The sequence below is a fragment of the Podarcis pityusensis genome, assembly GCF_964106645.2.
Source record: "Podarcis pityusensis genome assembly, chromosome: 2".
Lineage (NCBI taxonomy): Eukaryota > Metazoa > Chordata > Lepidosauria > Squamata > Lacertidae > Podarcis > Podarcis pityusensis.
The window spans coordinates 124,171,526-124,191,282 of NC_138029.1; the positions used below are offsets into that span (position 1 = coordinate 124,171,526).

General features: G+C 46.4%; 1 protein-coding gene and 1 long non-coding RNA gene across 2 annotated transcripts; one reads left to right on the plus strand and one right to left on the minus strand.

Moving 5' to 3' along the window:
• Positions 1-2,333: 2,333 nt before the first annotated feature.
• LOC308469347 (uncharacterized protein) lies at positions 2,334-8,433 on the minus strand. The gene is made up of 4 exons (XM_080991660.1): positions 8,364-8,433; positions 8,108-8,234; positions 5,756-5,833; positions 2,334-5,386 (listed from the first exon to the last, which is right to left on the minus strand). The coding sequence occupies exons 2-4, from the start codon at positions 8,139-8,141 to the stop codon at positions 2,643-2,645; spliced, it is 2,856 nt and encodes a 951-aa protein (XP_080847786.1). The 5' UTR covers positions 8,142-8,234; positions 8,364-8,433; the 3' UTR covers positions 2,334-2,642.
• A 3,984-nt stretch (positions 8,434-12,417) lies between these two features.
• Positions 12,418-17,711, plus strand: LOC308470233. The gene is made up of 3 exons (XR_013982286.1): positions 12,418-12,529; positions 15,418-15,614; positions 17,207-17,711. It is a non-coding gene; the product is annotated as an uncharacterized lncRNA (long non-coding RNA).
• The last annotated feature ends 2,046 nt before the right edge of the window (positions 17,712-19,757 follow it).

The following is a 19,757-nucleotide window of genomic DNA, read 5'->3' on the forward strand; positions in this document are numbered from 1 at the left end:
AGAGAGGTTAATCCCAGGGAACAAGCTCCCCTGGTCTTGGAGGAAGGTTAGACCCAAGGTCAAACTGGTGTCCAGGAAGAAGAGTAGAAGAAGAGTTTGGATTTGATATCCCGCTTTATCACTACCCGAAGGAGTCTCAAAGCAGCTAACATTCTCCTTTCCCTTCCTCCCCCACAACAAAGACTCTGTGAGGTGAGTGGGGCTGAGAGACTTCAGAGAAATGTGACTAGCCCAAGGTCACCCAGCAGCTGCATGTGGAGGAGCAGAGACGCGAACCCGGTTCACCAGATTAGGAGACTACCGCTCTTAACCACGCTGGCTCTCATCAAGGATAAACATTAAGGAAAAGGCAAGATACAAAATTAATAAAATACTGAAGTCTGAACCACACATAAAGGGAAATGATTTATAAAGAGCTGGAAAAACTGTCAAATATAACTTTTGTTTCATAATAATAATAATTTTTATTTAGACCCCACCCTCCCCAGGCAATACTGGGCTCAGGGTGGCTAACAACCAATAATAAAAACAAGTTGATTAAAATACAATTAAAAAAAAAAATTAAAATACAGTATTAAAACATTAGGATGCAGCCTCTTCACAGGAGGAGAAAGGGAAAAGAAAGAGGGGGAGGGAGTCAAACTGATTCTAAGCCAAAGGCCAGATGGAACAACTCTGTCTTACAGGCCCTGTGGAAAGAAATCAGATCCCGCAGGGCCCTGGTCTCATGAGACAGAGCGTTCCACCAGGCCGGAGCCAGTGTTGAGAAGGCCCTGGCTCTGGTTGAGGCTAATCTAACTTCCTTAGGGCCCAGGACCTCTAGGGTGTTGCTCTCTATGGACCTTGAGGCTCTCCGTGGGGCATACCAGGAGAGGCGGTCCCGTAGGTACGAGGGTCCTAGGCTTTAAAGGTCAAAACCAGCACCTTAAATCTGACCCTGTACTCCACCGGAAGCCAGTGCAGCTGGAAAAGCACTGGGTGAATATGCTCCCATGGCAGAGACCCTGTGAGGAGCCTCGCTGCAGCATTCTGCACCCATTTAAAAAAAACCCAGAAGCTTTTCTGTTAGGAATAACTGGTTTAGTGGTACCCAAAGAACAGAAAAAAATGTTTATGTATGCTACTACGGCTGCTCAAATGATATATGCCCAGAGATGGAAAGAAGAAGCAGTTCCGACCACAGAGGATTGGCAACCAAAAATGATGGAGTATGCAGGAACTTACTGGAAGAATAAGAAATCAAGAAAGAAAATGCTATAGTATAGAATTTATGGAATATCTGAAGGATCATTGTAAACAACTTAAAATCATTGCCAGGACTGATATAAAAATGTGCAGTGAGAGAAAGTTAAATAGAATATAAAAGAAAAAGTTTGTAAAAAGGTTTGAATTGGATATGCAGTAGTAAAAGAGATAACATAAGTATCTGCAGAAAGAGAGGGGAGAGGGTCGATATTAAGATTTGGTGTTTTAAATTGATTATGTAATTTTTTTGTTAAAATATCTGTAAAATAATAGAATGAAAAATGAAATGAAAAAATAAAGGAGAAGATAAAAAAAATACTTATAACTACTAATTCGTTGCCCAAGAAAAACCTCATTTTTTCTCTGGGCAACTCACGATGATCTGAGAGCTTTTTCAGGGTAGCCTCTGGTGGGACAGAGCCAATGGACACGTCCATTGTCAGCCTTCCACCCCACTATGGGCATGGCAGCACGGCTGGGCCAAAGCATACTCTCTACGCAGCATCTGATGAAGGAGACTCTAGGCAATACATGTCCTGCTGCCCCAAAGATCTTGTTTCTACACTAGTTTCATGCCTCCCTTGGTTCTTCCATGTACAGTAAGGTTTCCTGCTCCCATTGCAGCTCTTTTCCTATTCCATTCACTTAGAGGGTTTCCCCATGGCGTGGGTTTTGTGGTGTGATTTGAGACTTCCCATATCATGGTTCCTTCCACACTCATGAATTTCTCCCCAGCATGGTTCCAGTTACAGATAGGTAGCCGTGTTGGTCTGCCATAGTCAAAATAAAAAAAATCCTTCCAGTAGCACCTTTAAGACCAACTAAGTTAGTTCTTGGTATGAGCTTTCGTGTGCAAGCACACTTCTTCAGATACACTGAAACAGAAGTTGCCAGATCCTTCTATATAGTGAGAAGGTTCCCACCACCCTTCTGAGTAATACCCCTCCCCACCTTCTCACTATATAGAAGGATCTGGCAACTTCTGTTTCAGTGTATCTGAAGAAGTGTGCTTGCACACGAAAGCTCATACCAAGAACTAACTTAGTTGGTCTTAAAGGTGCTACTGGAAGGATTTTTTTTATTTTGTCCCCAGCATGGGTTTTGGATAGAAGTTAAGGCTTCCACTATGTCTGAAACTCTTTTGATGTGCCATACATTTAAAGAGTTTCTCCCCGGTTGGATTGGTCGATGGGATCTGAGGCTTAGAGAGGTTCTTTCCACATGCCATGCATTTAAATGGCTTCTATCCTGTGTGGGTTATTTGATGCTTAGTAAGGTCACCTCTCCCAGCTGAAGTTCTTTCCACACTCCATGTGTAAATGTGGCTCCCCAGTGTGGATTATTTGATGTAAAATAAGAGGGTAAGAACAACTGAACCTCTTTCAATACTCCATACATTAATGCGAATTCTCCACTGTGTGGGTTCTTTGATGTAAAGTAAGATTACTCCTTTGACTGAAGCCCTTTCCACACTCCATACATTTAAACGGTTTCTCCCCGCTGTGGGTTCTTTGATGTAAAGTAAGATTACTCCTCTGACTGAAGCACTTTCCACACTCCATACATTTAAATGGTTTTTCCCCACTGTGGGTTCTTTGATGTAAAGTAAGATTACTCTTCTGACTGAAGCATTTCCCACACTCCTTACATGAAAATGGTTTTTCTCCTGTGTGGATTTTCTGATGTAAAGTAAGTTTACTCCTCTGAGTGAAGCATTTTCCACACTCCATGCACTTAAATGGTTTGTCCCCTGTGTGGATTCTTTGATGTAAAGTGAGTTTACTTCTCTGACTGAAGTTCTTTCCACATTCCATGCATTTAAAGGGTTTTTCTCCCGTGTGGATTCTTTGATGTAAAGTAAGTCTATTTCCCTGACTGAAGCTCTTTCCACACTCCATGCATTTAAAGGGTTTCTCCCCTGTGTGCATTCTTCGATGCACAGTAAGGTCGCAAGTCCTACGAAAGTTCTTCCCACACTCCATGCATTTAAACGGTTTCTCCCCTGTGTGGATTCTTTGATGTGATTTGAGGCTTCCCCTATCACAGAAGTTCTTTCCACACTCCATGCATTTGTAGGGTGTCTCCCCTGTATGGGTTCTTTGATGCACAGTAAGGTCACTAGTCCTACGGAAGCTCTTTCCACACTCTCTGCATTGAAATGGTTTCTCCCCTGTGTGGATTCTTTGATGCACAGTAAGGGCACTACTCCTAGGGAACTTCTTGCCACATGCCATGCATTTAAATGGCCTCTCCCCAGTGTGGATTCTTTGATGTGATTTCAGGCTCCCCCTATCACAGAAGCTCTTTCCACACTCCATGCATTTATATGGTGTCTCTCCTCTATGGGTTCTTTGATGCAAAGTAAGATAGTAATTGCGACTGAAGCTCTTTCCACACTCCATACATTTAAATGGTTTCTCCCCCGTGTGGGTTCTTTGATGTGCAATAAGGCTTCTGCTCTGGCTAAAGGTCATTCCACACTCCATACATTTCAGTAGTTTCTCACTGGTATGGATTCTGTCATGCACAGTAAGGTTATGCCTTGAACCAAAACTCTTTCCACACACCATACATCTGTGAGGTTTTGCTCCTGTATGGGTTATCTGATGTGAAGCAAGGTTTCCACTCTGACTAAAACTCTTTCCACACTCCATACATTTAAATGGTTTCTCCCCTGTGTGGGTTATTTGATGTGCAGTAAGTCTTCCCTTCTGGCTAAATCCCTTTCCACACTCCATACATTTAAATGGCTTCTCCCCAGTATGGTTTCTTTGATGTGTGATAAGGCTTCCTTTCTGGCAAAAGCTCTTTCCACACTCCATACATTTAAATGGTTTCTCCGTTGTGTGGGTGATTTGATGTGCAATAAGTCTTCCGCTCTGACTGAAACCCTTTCCACACTGCATGCATTTAAATGGTTTCTCCCCTGTGTGGGTTTGTTGATGGAATCTAAGGTTTCCACTTGTGCTGAAACTCTTTCCACACTCTATGCACACATATGGTTTGTTCCCTGTGTGTGTACTTTGATGTACATTAAGATACCCACTGCTACTGAAACACTTTCCACACTCCATACATTTAAATGGTTTCTCCCTGGTGTGCGTTCTTTGATGTTGAGTAAGGTCACCTTTCCCACAAAAGCCCTTTCCACACTCCATACATTTAAATGGTTTCTCCCCTGTGTGGATTCTTTGATGTGCAGTAAGGTTTCCACTCTGGGTAAAGCTCTTTCCACACTCGATACATGTGTAAGGTTTCTCTCCTGTATGGGTTCTTCGATGTGAATAAAGGTAACCTCTCCAACTAAAGCACTTTCCACACTCCTTGCATTTAAATGGTTTCTCCACTGTGTGCGTTGTGTAATGTAACTTAAGGCTTCCACCATGTCTGAAACTCTTTCCGCACACCATACATTTAAACGGTTTCTCCCCCGTGTGGGTTCTTTGATGTAAAGTAAGGGTATTCTTATGAGTGAAGTTCTTTCCACACTCCATGCAGTTAAACGGTTTCTCCCCTGTGTGGGTTCTTTGATGTAAAGTAAGGGTGTTCCTATGAGTGAAGCTCTTCCCACACTCCTTGCATTTATATGGCTTCTTCCCTGTGTGGGTTTTTAGATGCTTAGTAAGGTTACTAATGCCACTGAAGTTCTTTCCACACTCTCTGCATTTAAATGGCTTCTCCCCTGTGTGCGTTGTTTGATGCTGAGTTAGAGTTCCACTGCGACTGAAGCTCTTTCCACACTCTAGGCATTTGAACGGTTTCTCCCCTGTGTGAGTTCTTTGATGTTGAGTAAGAGTTTTACTATGACTGAAGCTCTTTCCACACTTCAAACATTTCAGTGGTTTCTCTCCTGTGTGGATGTTGTAACGTACATTAAATTGAGTTGGGTGACTATATAGTTTGCTGCGTTCTGGACATGCTTTCCCAGTGTTTCCTGTGTGATCTTCCTGTGAACTCAGGGGTACATGGACATCGATGTCCTCAGTAGCCAAGGATTTAATTCCCCCACTCTTCAACATGTTTCCTACATGCTTTTGGGGTGCTCCTTGATCTACAGAAGTCTCCTTCCATGCTTCTTGCTCTACATTTTCTGATGACACCATGGATGGCTCCTTGTTATTCTCCCTGTTTTGCCCGTTACCTTTTCGGAGGGGAAGGAGAAAAAGAAAAGGTCATTCAAATTGCAAGGTAGAAGCAGACACTTTGAATCGGGCCCATTTCTCTGCTACTCTGATTTTACCATTTTCAAGCATCTCCCCCTTCTCCTTTCCATGCCCAGCTGAATCTGAGGTTATCAAGGGATATGTGTCATGTAGTGAGGGGGGCACAGTCCCAAGGACTAGCTGGAGAAGCTCTGGGGTCCACATTTGTCCTTGTGGGTTATTCCAAGAGCCCTACATGGGCCAAGTAGATGCGGACAGGAACCCAGAAGCAAGACATAAAGGCAACAAACCTCTCCTTCCTCTCTTTCTAGAAGAAAAAGAACCCCAGAACACAACTAAGTACCTACCTGCTGAGGTCTCCCCTTCTTTGAGATCCTGGAGAAATGGATCGTGTCCTTCTTCCCAACAGGAACGGAGGTCTGATTCTTTCAAGGAAAGAGACAATGTTAGACACCTGTGGTCACAAAATATCCAGCCATTTCTAATTGATCTGTATCCACGAGTTCAAAGCCAAGGAAAGGGATTATGCATTGAGATGCTATAAATATGCACCACATGACTAGGAGGCGCCTGTGTTGGTCCCTGCTATTACAAAGTGTGGGTTTATAATGCATTATGTATTTACCCAGTAACATTATGCCCATAAGAAGTTCACACGCACAAGAAGAATAAAGGAAGACTGGTTAATTACTTGAAATGCAAGTATAAATGGTCGATACCAGGGAAATGCAACATGGTTTGATTTCAGAAGAGAAAACTTCCCCCAAATGAGGAGGCTGGTAAAAAGGAAGTTGGTAAATCATTCCACTTGATTTTATACTGTAGATCAGGAAAGGTACCAGGACAGCAAAGAGGACACTGGGATGGTTAATCAGCAGAGACAGAGAAGCAGCGAGAGACTAGAAGGTTTCCTTCGAAAAACTGAAATCTTGTCCAAATTAAGAGAACAAAAAGGAACACAAACTCTGGCAAGAAAAGGTGCTAACAGACAGAAAGGGATGCTAGAAAAGACACTGAGGAACGCATTGCTAGAAACATACCAAGGCCAACGACAAGAAGTGATTTAAATATGATTTAAGTCATTTAAATATCACTAGCAGGAAACTGTCTAGGGAGGCAGCTGGAAACTTGGGTGGCAAGAGAGTCAAAGGAGTTGTGAGGAAGGAAAAGGAGATTGCAGAGAAGCCAAACAAATTATATCGCAACAGAGGAAATAGGGCAAATTCCAGGACCTGAATTAATCTTTGCAGGAGACAAAGTCTAGAGAAGTAAGGCGGATAGTGAGATATGAAGTTCTGGGCCTAATAAAATAAAACTCAAGGGGTGGTCAGCTGTCTTTGTCATGGCCATGTCTGTGGCAGTGTTGCACTGCTGCAAGATAAAGGTACTGCCCATTTTAGCTGTCAGTCAACACCTCTGTTCTGGAGGCAGCTGAAACCAGCATGGGGCCATATTGTGCCTTCTTCGAGAGTGTTCTGAGCAGTTAATACCCTGCTCAGTGCTAGACAAGAAGCTTACGCACATGGCCAACATGCAACGGCTTGGAATTTCTGTGGCGGATTCATTTACCATGTATTATTCTCTCCTGGACCTTGCTATCTCATTTTTCATCAGAGCACCTGATCAGCTCAAAGATTAACGGGGCTCCTTATTTTTCTCTGAGCAACACTTCAAAATAGATGCCAGCATAGTCAAATGAATGTATCAATCATATTTTTTTATAAAACAATAATAAATTTAATAATAAAATTTTTTTATTTATACCCCACCCTCCCCGGCTGGGCTCAGGGCAACTAACACCAAAGATGAATTACAATAAAACGTAATAGACAAAACAAAAACAAACAACAACAACAACCAAACAGTTAATTAAAATACAGCTTAAAATGCAGCCTCATTTCAGTAGTAGCCCATAAATCAAGACCATAAAGGCAGGAAACTTCAGATATTCACCCGAGCCAGCTATCCATGCTGGTCCTACATGGGCCAGCAAAAAAGCCAAGGGAAAATTTATATACCAAATCACATATAAGGGGTCAGAGTGAGTCTAAGCCGAAGGCCAGGCAGAACAGCTCCGTCTTGCAGGCCCTGCAGAAAGATGTCAAATCCCACAGGGCCCTAGTCTCTTGTGACAGAGTGTTCCACCACATCGGGGCCAATGCTGAAAAGGCCCTGGCCCTAGTTGAGAGCAATCTACACTCAAATGTAATTTAAAATGATGTTTTAAAAAATAAAAACAAATAAATGAAAAAGATCGCTAGATCCAGTGGGCATCCATTCCAAGAGTTGACGAAGAACTTAAATTGCTGATCTTATATCAAAAAATGTAACTTGTGCCTTCATCAGCTTCCATACCCGACAACCAGGATAGCTCAGTTGGTTAGAGAATGGAGCTGATAACGGCAAGCTTGCAGGTTCGATCCCTGAACAGGACAGCTGCGTATTCCTGCATTGAGGAGTTGGACCAGTCAAGAGGCGAGGGGAAAGTTGCTCTTGGGCTCATATCCTACTTGCGGGTTTCCCACAGACATCTGTTGGGCGCTATGAAAACAGGAAGCAGGCCAAATGGACCACTGCACTGGCCTGATCCAACAGGCTATTCGTATGTTCTTCCTACACTGCATGATTAAATGGCACAAACAGCAGATTCACGCCTCCAACGTCTAACAGCCAAGAGGAATAAAAAAATGCATCCTTACCTAGAGAGGCCACCATCTCATAATTCTCCTCCATGACTTCCTTGTGCAGAGCTCTTTGGCCAGGATGCAGCAGAGCCCATTCCTCCTCCGTGAAAAACACAGCCACCTCCTCAAATGTCAAGAGGGCCTGGAAGAAGAAGAGGAAGAAGACAGAGCTTCTCTTAGATCCCCATCATTCCCACTCAACACAGAGGGAGGCTGGGTGGTCCCATCTGTGCGTCTTCCCTCCTCCCTGCTCCCGTTGCTCTTTTGCTACCTGAGGAAGCTGCCTGGCTCCTCTTTCCACTCCACCTCTGAGAAGGGATGGTCCAAACGGTGCCTCTGATGCCATTTGGAGGAGGCGTAAACTGGGCCACTTCTGGGACTCTCTCAGCTGTTGTCACGATGTACTTCAAAGCAGGGAGCAGCTCTTAAGTGGTGCCATTGCAGGGTCTGCAGGAGAGAGAAACAGGGAACATGTCATCCTGTGTACAGGAGGTTTATAGCATTATAAGCTGTCTCAGCCTTTAGGGGACATTCAGCATATGTTCATCCAGATACACAAGTTAGTAAAGTTTTAGGATCAAATTCAAAAACACATAAAGAAAGGTTATTCTTAATTATTAATAATAATAATAATAATACTCTGCCCATCTGGCTGGGTTTCCCCAGCCACTCTGGGCAGCTTACAACACATAAAAACGGTAAAACATTAGACATTAAAAATTTCCCTAAACAGGGCTGCGTTCAGATGTCTTCTAAAAGTCAGATACAGTCATATCTCATGTTACGTTTGCTTCATGTTATGTTCTTTCAGGTTACGTCCCGCGGTGACCCGGAAGTACCAGAAAGGGATACTTCTGGGTTTCGCTGCTCGCGCATGTGCATAAGCGCTAAATTGCGCTTAAGCACCAAATCACAAGCCGCGCGTGCTGCAGGTTGCGCTCTTTTCATGTTGCGGACGGGCCTCCGGAACACATCCCGTTCGCAACCAGAGGCACCACTGTAGTTGTTAATTCCCTTGACATCTGATGGGAGGGCATTCCACAGGGCGAGTGCCACTACCAAGAAGGCCCTCTGCATGGTTCCGTGCAACCTCACTTCTCGCAGTTAAGGGAACCAGCAGAAGGCCCTTGGAGCTGGACCTCAGTGTCCGGGCTGAAAGATGGGGGTGGAGATGCTCCTTCAGGCCTACAGGGCCGTTTAGGGCTTTAAAGGTCAGCACCAACGCTTTGAATTGTGCTCGGAAACGTACTGGGAGCCAATGTAGGTCTTTCAAGACCGGTGTTATATGGTCCTGGCGACCACTCCCAGTCACCAGTCTAATTGCTGCATTCTAGATTAGTTGTGGTTTCCAAGCCACTTTCAAAAGTAGCCCCACGTAGAGTGCATTTCAGTAGTCTAAGCGGACGATAACCAGGGCATGCACCACTCTGTGGACACAGTCTGTGGGAAGGTAGGGTCTCAGCCTGCATACCAGATGTAGATGGTAGATAACTGCCCTGGACACAGATTTTGACCTGCACCTCCATGGACAGCTGTGAGCCAAAATTGCTCCCAGACTGCACACCTGGTCCTTCAGAGGCACGGTTACCCCCCTCAAGACCAGGGATTCCCCCACACCTGCCCACCCTGTCCACCCACAAACAGTACATCAGTCTTGTCAGGATTCAACCTCAATCTGTTAGCCGCCATCCATCCTCCAACCTCTTCCAGACACTCATAGAATCATAGAATCATAGAGTTGGAAGAGACCACAAGGGCCATCGAGTCCAACCCCCTGCCAAGCAGGAAACACCATCAGAGCACTCCTGACATATGGTTGTCAAGCCTCTGATTAAAGACCTCCAAAGAAGGAGACTCCACCACACTCCTTGGCAGCAAATTCCACTGCCGAACAGCTCTTACTGTCAGGAAGTTCTTCCTAATGTTTAGGTGGAATCTTCTTTCTTGTAGTTTGGATCCATTGCTCCGTGTCCGCTTCTGTGGAGCAGCAGAAAACAACCTTTCTCCCTCCTCTATGTGACATTCTTTTATATATTTGAACATGGCTATCATATCACCCCTTAACCTCCTCTTCTCCAGGCTAAACATGCCCAGCTCCCTTAGCCGTTCCTCATAAGGCATCGTTTCCAGGCCTTTGACCATTTTGGTTGCCCTCCTCTGGACACGTTCCAGTTTGTCAGTGTCCTTCTTGAACTGTGGTGCCCAGAACTGGACACAGTACTCCAGGTGAGGTTTGACCAGAGCAGAATACAGTGGCACTATTACTTCCCTTGATCTAGATGCTATACTCCTATTGATGCAGCCCACTCATATATATCTATAGACCTCGCTTTTCGTTTCCTTCAAACAGCTATCTGGCAAACCATTTTCTGACCTTTGCAAACATTTTTAATAAAGAAAAAAGCAACCTCGTAAATTATTGCCCATCTCTGGTTGGAAGAAAACTGGTATTTGGAGAGAATCAGGTTGCAGAAGCTCCAGACAAGCTGGTATGTGAGGTGGGAGGCTTGAGAGCACTCCAACTAGGTCAAACTAGGACTGGGGGAAGGAGATACGAAGTTTGGTGATATTGGCACCCTAGGCCAAAATCCAGCCTTCGAGTCCTCCCCATCCAGCACTCAGGAATCTCCCCAAGCCAAACACCCTCTCCATCACTGCCCTGAGTCCTCGCTGACAGAATTTACGTGGCCGGAAAAGATCCTTTGAATGGTACCTTGGGTTACATACAATTGTGTGAATACAGTGGTACCTCGGGTTACATACGATTCAGTTTACATACGCTTCAGGTTACAGACTCCGCTAACCCAGAAATAGTACCTCAGGTTAAGAACTTTGCTTCAGGATGAGAACAAAAATCACGCGGCAGCAGCGGGAGGCCCCATTAGCTAAACTGGTGCTTCAGGTTAAGAACATACCTCCAGAACGAATTAAGTACTTAACCCGAGTTACCACTGTACCTACTGGACAAAGATCAGTCACATCCCTAACTCCACCCACTTTTGTCTCTGGCCCCACCCACCAATGGAAGTGGCCCCTGGAAGGCTGCTAAGGGAGCGAATGTGGCCCTCTGGCTGAAGAACGCTCCCCTCTCCTGTTCCAACCACTACATTTTGCTCTGCTTATCATCCTGGCCCACCTTACAGGGTTGTTGTGTGAGCACTGCCCAAGTGGTGGGCTTTAGAACCCCTTTAACACTAATTTCCCCTGTCAATCTGGATGTTTTTAAGGCAGGGGAGGAGGGGGGACAAGAATGAGGCTGGCTGCCCCAGCAGAGAAAGACCCTCAGCATCCCTGAGCTGAGCCAATCCTGCAAGAGAGTCCAGATCCCTCCCCCCCCCCCACACGGAGGCTTTGATCTCCCCTCCCAACAAACTCCCAAGAGGGTACCAGGAGAATATCCCCTTCTCAGAAAGAAAAAGCATCAAAACCTGCTGGTGGCGGGGGGTGGGGTGGGGGATGCATGTTCTTTCCCTAGTGAGCTGGACACGGGGCATTTATTTGATTCATCCAGCCTTGAGACTATTTAGAAGGCTTTTAAGTCCCTAAACCATTTCATATCCCTGCCCCAAATGCAAGGACATTTGGAAGTCTCAGAATCCATTCCTCTGTTCATACATGGATTGAGACAGACAGATAGATAGATAGATAGATAGAGCAGGCAAGCCCCACTTTGCACAATCAGTCACATGACACGGCTCACACACACCCCCATTGCCATTTGACTGGCAATGCCCATCCACTTGGGTTGGTGGTAGCGGTCCCCTCAAATATTTTATGGGGGGCATCCAAGGGACCTCCCCCCTCCTAGGACCTTGCTCCTCTGGGTGGGGTGGAGAGACCACACTTTTCAGCTGGGTGGCCTGGATCAACGTCCCGGGGGGAGGGGGGCGCTCCTCCCTGCTTTTCTCCCATTCTCCCCCCCCCCAAAAAAAACCCCCTTCCCTCCCAGCAATGCAAAATTACCCCCCAAACGTGTTGCACCTCTTTCCCTTCTTCCTGCTCCTCTCCAGGCCTGCTCCTCTTCCGGGGAAAGAGGGGGTTAAGACCCCTCCCCGCCTCTCGAGTAGCCGGAGGTCATTGAGCCAGAGAGAAGGGTGAAGATCTCCCTCTCCCTGCGAGCAGAAACCGGTGGCGCCACCACTGTCTGCTCCCACCCGCAGTGGATTACAAGCTGCCTCTGCATTCGTAGCTCTATGGGCCGCCGCGTTCGAAAGGGAACCCGAAGTGTCGCTGCCATGGTTCTCAAAGCTGCAGGGAGCGCTGTTCGGAGGCTGTTTCCAAGCGGGGGCGGGGGGGGAGAGTAGGGGATGGGTCCTCTAAGAGTGGGGAGGAGAGATTTCAGAGGATGCCCCTCCACTCATTTTCCTGGTAGGGGAAACCCGCGAGGTCACATCCCTTGGACTGAGGGGGAGGCCGGCTCCTGGGGAGGGCAAAGAGGTAAAGGCGCAGATTTTTTGGGGGGGGGTGATAATGGTGGGGAGGCGGGATGGGGGATCTGATCCATGCAATGTAGATGCAACTAAAAAGTTGCCTTTTTTTGCATTGCGCAACATTTTTTTGCATTGCACAATTCTTGTTTTTTTGCATTGCACAAAATTGTTTGACGCCCGCCCCCTCTCCAGTTTCCTGCACGGGATGAGCGGGAGGACGAGCCTTGTTGCGGAGGGAAATGGCCGTAGTTGAACTAGGTGACAGAAGGAAAACAAGCTCCTTCCCACCCCCGACCAACGACGAGCAAAAACAAAAGGACGGCGAAGAGACCCCGCCCCCCTTCCTAGGTATCCACGCTTCATGATAGGCTCTTCTTGACACCCCCCCACCCCTGTGGATCAACCCTCTGCAAAACAGAAATTTGCAGCTGTCTCTTACGGGGATCGAACCTGCAACCTTGGCATTATCGGCCTACCTAGGTGCTTCAGAGAATAGTTTAGTTTTAATCTGTTTCAGCGTTTTGACTTTTGTATATTGTAAAGTACTGTTGTATCTCCCCCACCCCCCATTCTACTTGGCTGTCCTGGCATCTGCCAAAGAACCCTGGGAACTGTAGTTTAATAACAACAACAATAATTTATTTGTACCTCGCCCATCTGGCTGGGTTTCCACAGCAACTCTGGGCGGCTTCCAACAAAGACTAAACATACACTAAGATGTCACACATTAAAAACTTCCCTGAACAGGGCTGCCTTCAGATGTCTTCTGAATGTTGCGTAGTTGTTTATCTCTGTGACATCTGGTGGGGGTGTTCAACAGGGCGGGTGCCACTACCAAGAAGGCCCTCTGCCAGGTTCCCTGTAACTTGGCTTCTCGCAATGAGGGAACTGCCAGAAGGCCCTCAGCGCTGGACCTCAGCGCCCTGAATGAACAATGGGGATGGAAATGCTCCTTCAGGTATACTAGGCTGAGGCTGTTTAGGGCTTTGAAGGTCAACACCAACACTTTGAATTGTGCTCAGAAACATACTGGGAGCCAATGTAGGTCTTTCAAGATGCGGACTCGGGTTGCGCGCTTATCTCACTTTACAGGTCGAGGGAGCCGACATTTGTCCATAGACAACTTCCAGGTCATGTGGCCAGCATGATTAAGCCGCTTCTGGCGAATCAGAGCAGCACACGGAAATGCTGTTTACCTTCCCGCCAGAGCAGTACCTATTTATCTGCTTGCACTTGATGTGCTTTTGAACTGCTAAGTGGGCAGGAGCTGGGACCGAACAATGGGAGCTCACCCCATTGCTGGGATTCGAACTGCCGACCTTCCAATTGGCAACCCCTAAGCTCAGTGGTTTAGACCCGCGTCCCAAGGCTGGGCTTTTCTCTCTGGCCAGCTACTAGGGGGCGGAGAACATTTCCTCAGGATTGGCCTCAGCGGAGCAGGGGGGGCACGCAGCTGTCAAAATCTGCACCTTGCAGTAGTCTCATTGCTGAGCCGCAATGTTCAGAGCTCTGTGGAGTGAGACCAGCCAACTTGACGAGTCTCTGAGGTGCTAGCATCCAAAGTCAGGTCCAGACCAGACGAACGGCAATCCACATGGTCAGATGGTCCAGGGGTCATGGAATCCAGTGGTCATAGTGATAAGGGTCAAAGCGAGCAGGAAGCAGCAAGGTAGGGCCAGAAACTATAAGCGTTGTTTCCAGCATCTGACTGCTGCTTGATGCTATGTGGCAAGGCCATCTGGAGGAGCTTTACCTTTATGCCTTATGTATAACCATGTACCCTAACAATGCTTAATTGTTAATGCTAGAAGTGCCTAAAATCTTAAGAATCAAAGTCTTTCTCTGCCCTGTTGCTGTGCTTGCAGAAAGCAACGAAATATTTAGCTACGTCTGCATTCTGTAGGGAACATTCCTCAGGCTGTTTCTTAGGCTCACGAAAATAGCACGAGGCGGTCACGCCGACCTGAGAAACAGGAAATTGGATCCAGTTACAGATGGGTAGCCGTGTTGGTCTGCCATAGTCGAAATAAAAAAATTCCTTCCTGTAGCACCTTAAAGACCAACTAAGTTGGTCTTTACCAAGAACTAACTTAGTTGGTCTTTAAGGTGCTACAGGAAGGAAATTGGATGTTTGCCACATAACATAAGGCATCTGCCTGATAACAGAAGGGGGGATTTTGGCTTCAACTGCCAAAGGGTTTCCCCCCTCTTTTTGCTAGTTTGCTGAAAATAGGGTAAAGGCCGTTATTTCTTATGCACATACCGGTATATGGAAAAGCAGAAGTAATCTTTACATGGACATAGGAAGGGCTGCACCCCTGTTCATTGGTTTGATTTTGCTGCAGTATATGAATATGTAATGTTTAATGCTGTTTGGAATAAGGTATATAAACCTAAAGCCCCTAGGGCTCTGGAAATCATTCCTCTGGGTCTTTATTGCTCAGCAATAATTTTTTACTTTCTTTTTCTCCACTGCTGTGTCTGTCGATTCTTGAGTCTATCTTGAATGGGTAACAGGTATTCCTTATCTCCTTGCAACAGTTCTGCTTAAGAAGGATGAAGCCAGCTGCTTCTCATAAGTGCCTTCTCCTCTGAGTCCTTGAAGGCTGGTCAGCTGAAGGAGGAGTCACTCCTCTTCTTTCAGGCTGCTGTTCAGCAGGCAAAGTGGACTCCTGGCCCTGGCACTCTGCAGATTTGCAAACTGCCATTTGAACCAGTTTCCTGCCTCCTGGAAAACTGTATTTTTGTCTTCAGAGGTTTCCACAGGGCGTGAAAATAGAAAAGAGGAGAACTCCAGAGGTGATGAATGAAGAGAAGCAGGTCGTTGGTTTTGACCCCTCATCAGATTATTGAACTCCTAACACATTTCCCTTCTTCCTTCTTTCCCGCAAACAGACAAAGGACAGGAGAAAAAGTTGCCCGTGGTGTCATCAGAAACAGGCAAGCAGAAACCAGGAAAAGAGGCGTCCGGGAATAGAAAGGGACTGATAAGGACAGAGAGAAACAAGTCAGAGAATAAATCATGTACTCTTCAGGGTCCTGATACTTATGAACGCTCAATCCCACAGAAAAACAACAAAGGGAAAGAAAAGGTGAAGTATCCAGTGGGGAGGGAAATACTGAAAAAGTAGTCGGTTGACTTCCCTATAAAATTCCATCAATGCCCCTATAGTTTTCAGTGCTTTAGATTTTACTGTTTCATATGTCATTTCCATGAAAGGGTTTCCACTAATAAGAACATCCAGATATCTAAAAATGCGGGTTTGGTTTGTTCTATGGCTTGCTGGTCTAAGAACCATGTATGCCTACCAAAAACTACAATATTGGTCTTAGTTTATGGATAAACATCCCTGCTTGCAATACACACTAAGCACGTTCAATAGATTTTTGAAGACCCAGACGCGGGAGGGAGAGAAACACCAGATTATGAATTTCAGTAGGGACAAATATAAGGTGCTACACTTAGGCAGGAAGAACCAGATGCAAACATCTAGGATGGTGGATACTTGGCTTACTAGCAGTACATGTGAAAAGGATCTAGGGCAGGCATGTCCAAAGTCCGTTTCAGGGGCCTAATCTGGCCCACTGGTCAGTTTAATCCAGCCCCTGTGGAAGTTTATTTTCTGGGGTAAAATCCTAAAAAAATCTCTCTCTGGCCGTCTTTGAAAAAAGTTAGGACACCCCTGAGGTCTTGGTGGACCACAAGCTTAACACACTATTCTAGGCTGCATCAACAGAAGTCTAGTGTCCAGATTAAAGGAAGTAATAGTACTACTCTATTCTGCCTTCGTCAGACCACACCTGGAATACTTTGTCCAATTCTGGGCACCACAATTTAAGAAGGATGTTGACAAGCTGGAACATGTGCACAGGAGGGCAACCAAGATGATCAAAGGTCTGGAAACAAAGCCTTATGAGGAACAGTTGAAGGAGCTGGGTATATTTAGCCTGGAAAAGAGGAGGCTGAGAGATAATAGCCATTTTCAAATATCTTAAGGGCTGTCACATGGAAGAGGGAACGTACTTGTTTTCTCCTGCTCTAGAGGGTAGGACTTTCTGACATTAAGAGCTGTTCAGCAGCGGAATGGGCTTCCACAAGAGCGGGTAGACTCTCCTTCCTTGGAGGTTTTTAAGCAGAGGTTGGATGGCCATCTGTCATGGATGCTTTAGCTGAAATTCTTGCATTGCAGAGGGTTGGACTAGATGACCGCTGGGTCCCTTCCGGTTCTAAGATTCTATGATCTGCATACACCAGAATACTGATATTTGGGGTATGTTAAAAAGGGGGTGTATGGGGTGGTACCTCTGGTGGGGGACACTCATGCTCCTTCTCAGGTAGTTGGTCCAATTTTGGTCCCCAACCTGCACTCAGCTCTCACCTGTGGCTCCTAGAAACTGCCAGCAGGCGACAGCAGTCACACCCTGCGAAACGGCTTCGACTGGCTGGCTAAACCAGGTGAGGGTAGCTGATGGGTCTGAAACCCTTGGCGAGTTAGCGACTTCCCCTGCATGTGAAGACGGGCTCTGGTAGATTGAGCAGACAGGATCATGAGTGGGTCCAACAGTTGAAAAGGTGCTTTCTGTTGCAGAGGGAAGTGAGGGGCAGGTGGGGCTCACCCACCTGGAAAAGGGAGCCCATCTAGGAGAAGGAAAAGTCTGATCCTTAACCTCCATTGCCTTGCAGGGTATCTTCAGGAGAGGAAAAGGCTACACAAATCCAGAGTGGAGTTCGTAAGATGATGCCTCATATGCTTTCTTCCAGAAACTCCTGTAGCCAAGCTGGTGCCAAACATCTTAGAAACAGAATCATAGAATCGTAGAGTTGGAAGAGACCACAAGGGCCATCGAGTCCAACCACCTGCCAAGCAGGAAAACACCATCAGAGCACTCCTGACATATGGTTGTCAAGCCTCTGCTTAAAGACCTCCAAAGAAGGAGACTCCACCACACTCCTTGGCAGCAAATTCCACTGTCGAACAGCTCTTACTGTCAGGAAGTTCTTCCTAATGTTTAGGTGGAATCTTCTTTCTTGTAGTTTGGATCCATTGCCCCGTGTCCGCTTCTCTGGAGCAGCAGAAAACAACCTTTCTCCCTCCTCTATGTGACATCCTTTTATATATTTGAACATGGCTATCATATCACCCCTTAACCTCCTCTTCTCCAGGCTAAACATGCCCAGCTCCCTTAGCCGTTCCTCATAAGCCATCGTTTCCGGCCTTTGACCATTTTGGTTGCCCTCCTCTGGACACGTTCCAGTTTGTCAGTGTCCTTCTTGAACTGTGGTGCCCAGAACAGGACACAGTATTCCAGGTGAGGTCTGACCAGAGCAGAATACAGTGGCACTATTACTTCCCTATTATCTTCTCTGACTGTCTTGCCAGATACAGATAGGTAGCCGTCTTGGTCTGCCATAGTCAAAATAAAAAAAATCCTTCCAGTAGCACCTTTAAGACCAACTAAGTTAGTTCTTGGTATGAGCTTTCGTGTGCAAGCACACTTGTATCTGAAGAAGTGTGCTTGCACACGAAAGCTCATACCAAGAACTAACTTAGTTGGTCTTAAAGGTGCTACTGGAAGGATTTTTTTTATTTTGTCTTGCCAGAGTGGTGCATGCTCTGGTTATCTCCAGCTTGGACTACTGCAATGCGCTCTCCATGGGGCTACCTTTGAAGGCAACCTGGAAACTACAACTGATCCAGAATGCGACAACTAGACTGCGGAATGGGAGTGGCTGCCGAGACCATATAACACCAGTCATAAAGGATCATCCCTGGCTCCCAGTATGTTTCCAAGCACAATTCAAAGTGTTGGTGCTGACCTTTAAAGCCCTAAACGGCCTCGGTCCAGTATACCTGAAGGAGCGTCTCCACCCCCATCGTTCAGACCGGACACAGCTCAGAGGGCCTTCTGGCGGTTCCCTCTCTGCCATAAGTGAAGCTACAGGGAACTAGGCAGAGGGCCTTCTCGGTAGTGGTGCCCGCCCTGTGAAACGTTCTCCCATCAGATGTCAAGGAAATAAACAACTATCTGACTTTTAGAAGACATCTGAAGGCAGCCCTGTTTCGGGAAGTTTTTAATGTTTGATGTTTTAGCGTATTTTTAATATTCTGATGGGAACCTCCCAGAGTGGCTGGGGACACCCAGCCAGAAGGGTGGGGTATAAAAAGTAAAGGTGCTGTTCTGAACAGAGCACATTCCTACTATAAAGGTAAAGGGACCCCTGACCGTTAAGTCCAGTTAAGACAGTTAAACGACTCTGGGGTGGTGGCGCTCATCTCGCTTTACAAGCCAAGGGGGCCGGCGTTTGTTCTCAGACAGTTTTTCTGGGTCATGTGGCCAGCATGACTGAGCCGCTTCTGGCACTTTGGCGTGCTTTTGAACTGCTAGGTGGTCAGGAGCTGGGACCAAACAACGGGAGCTCACCCCGTCACGGCACAGTGGTTTAAACCACAGCGCTACCCATGTCCCTTCCTAGTATTTGCATTGGAATTTTAAACAGGGACATTTGAGAGGGATTGGTGGAGGAGACTGAAGAGAGAGAGCTGGCATCTTTGGTGGGAATGCCCCAAATCCAACTATTCTGGACAACGATCATATAAGAAATATGCAAAATAACTAAGCAAGTATTAGAAGTCACCCTACTAAACATCTTCCAAGACAATAATGCCCACTCACATCATAAAGAGCTCATAACCCACTGTCACGGGACTGCCAAGGAACGCCTTTGAGTCGGGGGTATAGAGTCAGAGCGGGAGCAGTCAGAAGGAGACAGAAAGGAAGTGACGGAAGGGGAAGAGGGAGAGAGCCAGGAGGCGGGAAGGCTCCCTGATGCTGAAGCAGAGCCCCAGCACCGCACAGGGAGCTCAGGAACAGACTGAGAGCCTATGCAAAGGAGAAGGTTAAAGCGCAGGGATCAGAGACGTCCCATGAAGTTCCCCCGCCTTTTCTATTGGAGGAGAAGCAGGAGAAGACCACTCCCCAGATCTGAACCGGACGATTCAGATGCATGATTGTACTGTGCTGCTTGTACATATGTAAAATAAAGAACTGTAAATATCTCTCTGAGTGAGCAGAGGGTGGTTATTGCAAAGAGCATACACAAACCACCTACTGTCAGCAGTCAGAAACATCATAGCCAGACACTGGAGAGACCTGTCAGGAATAAGCATGGACCAATGGTACTATATAGTATGGGAAACAGCCTTATTAGAAAAACTAACCAATAAACTGAAACT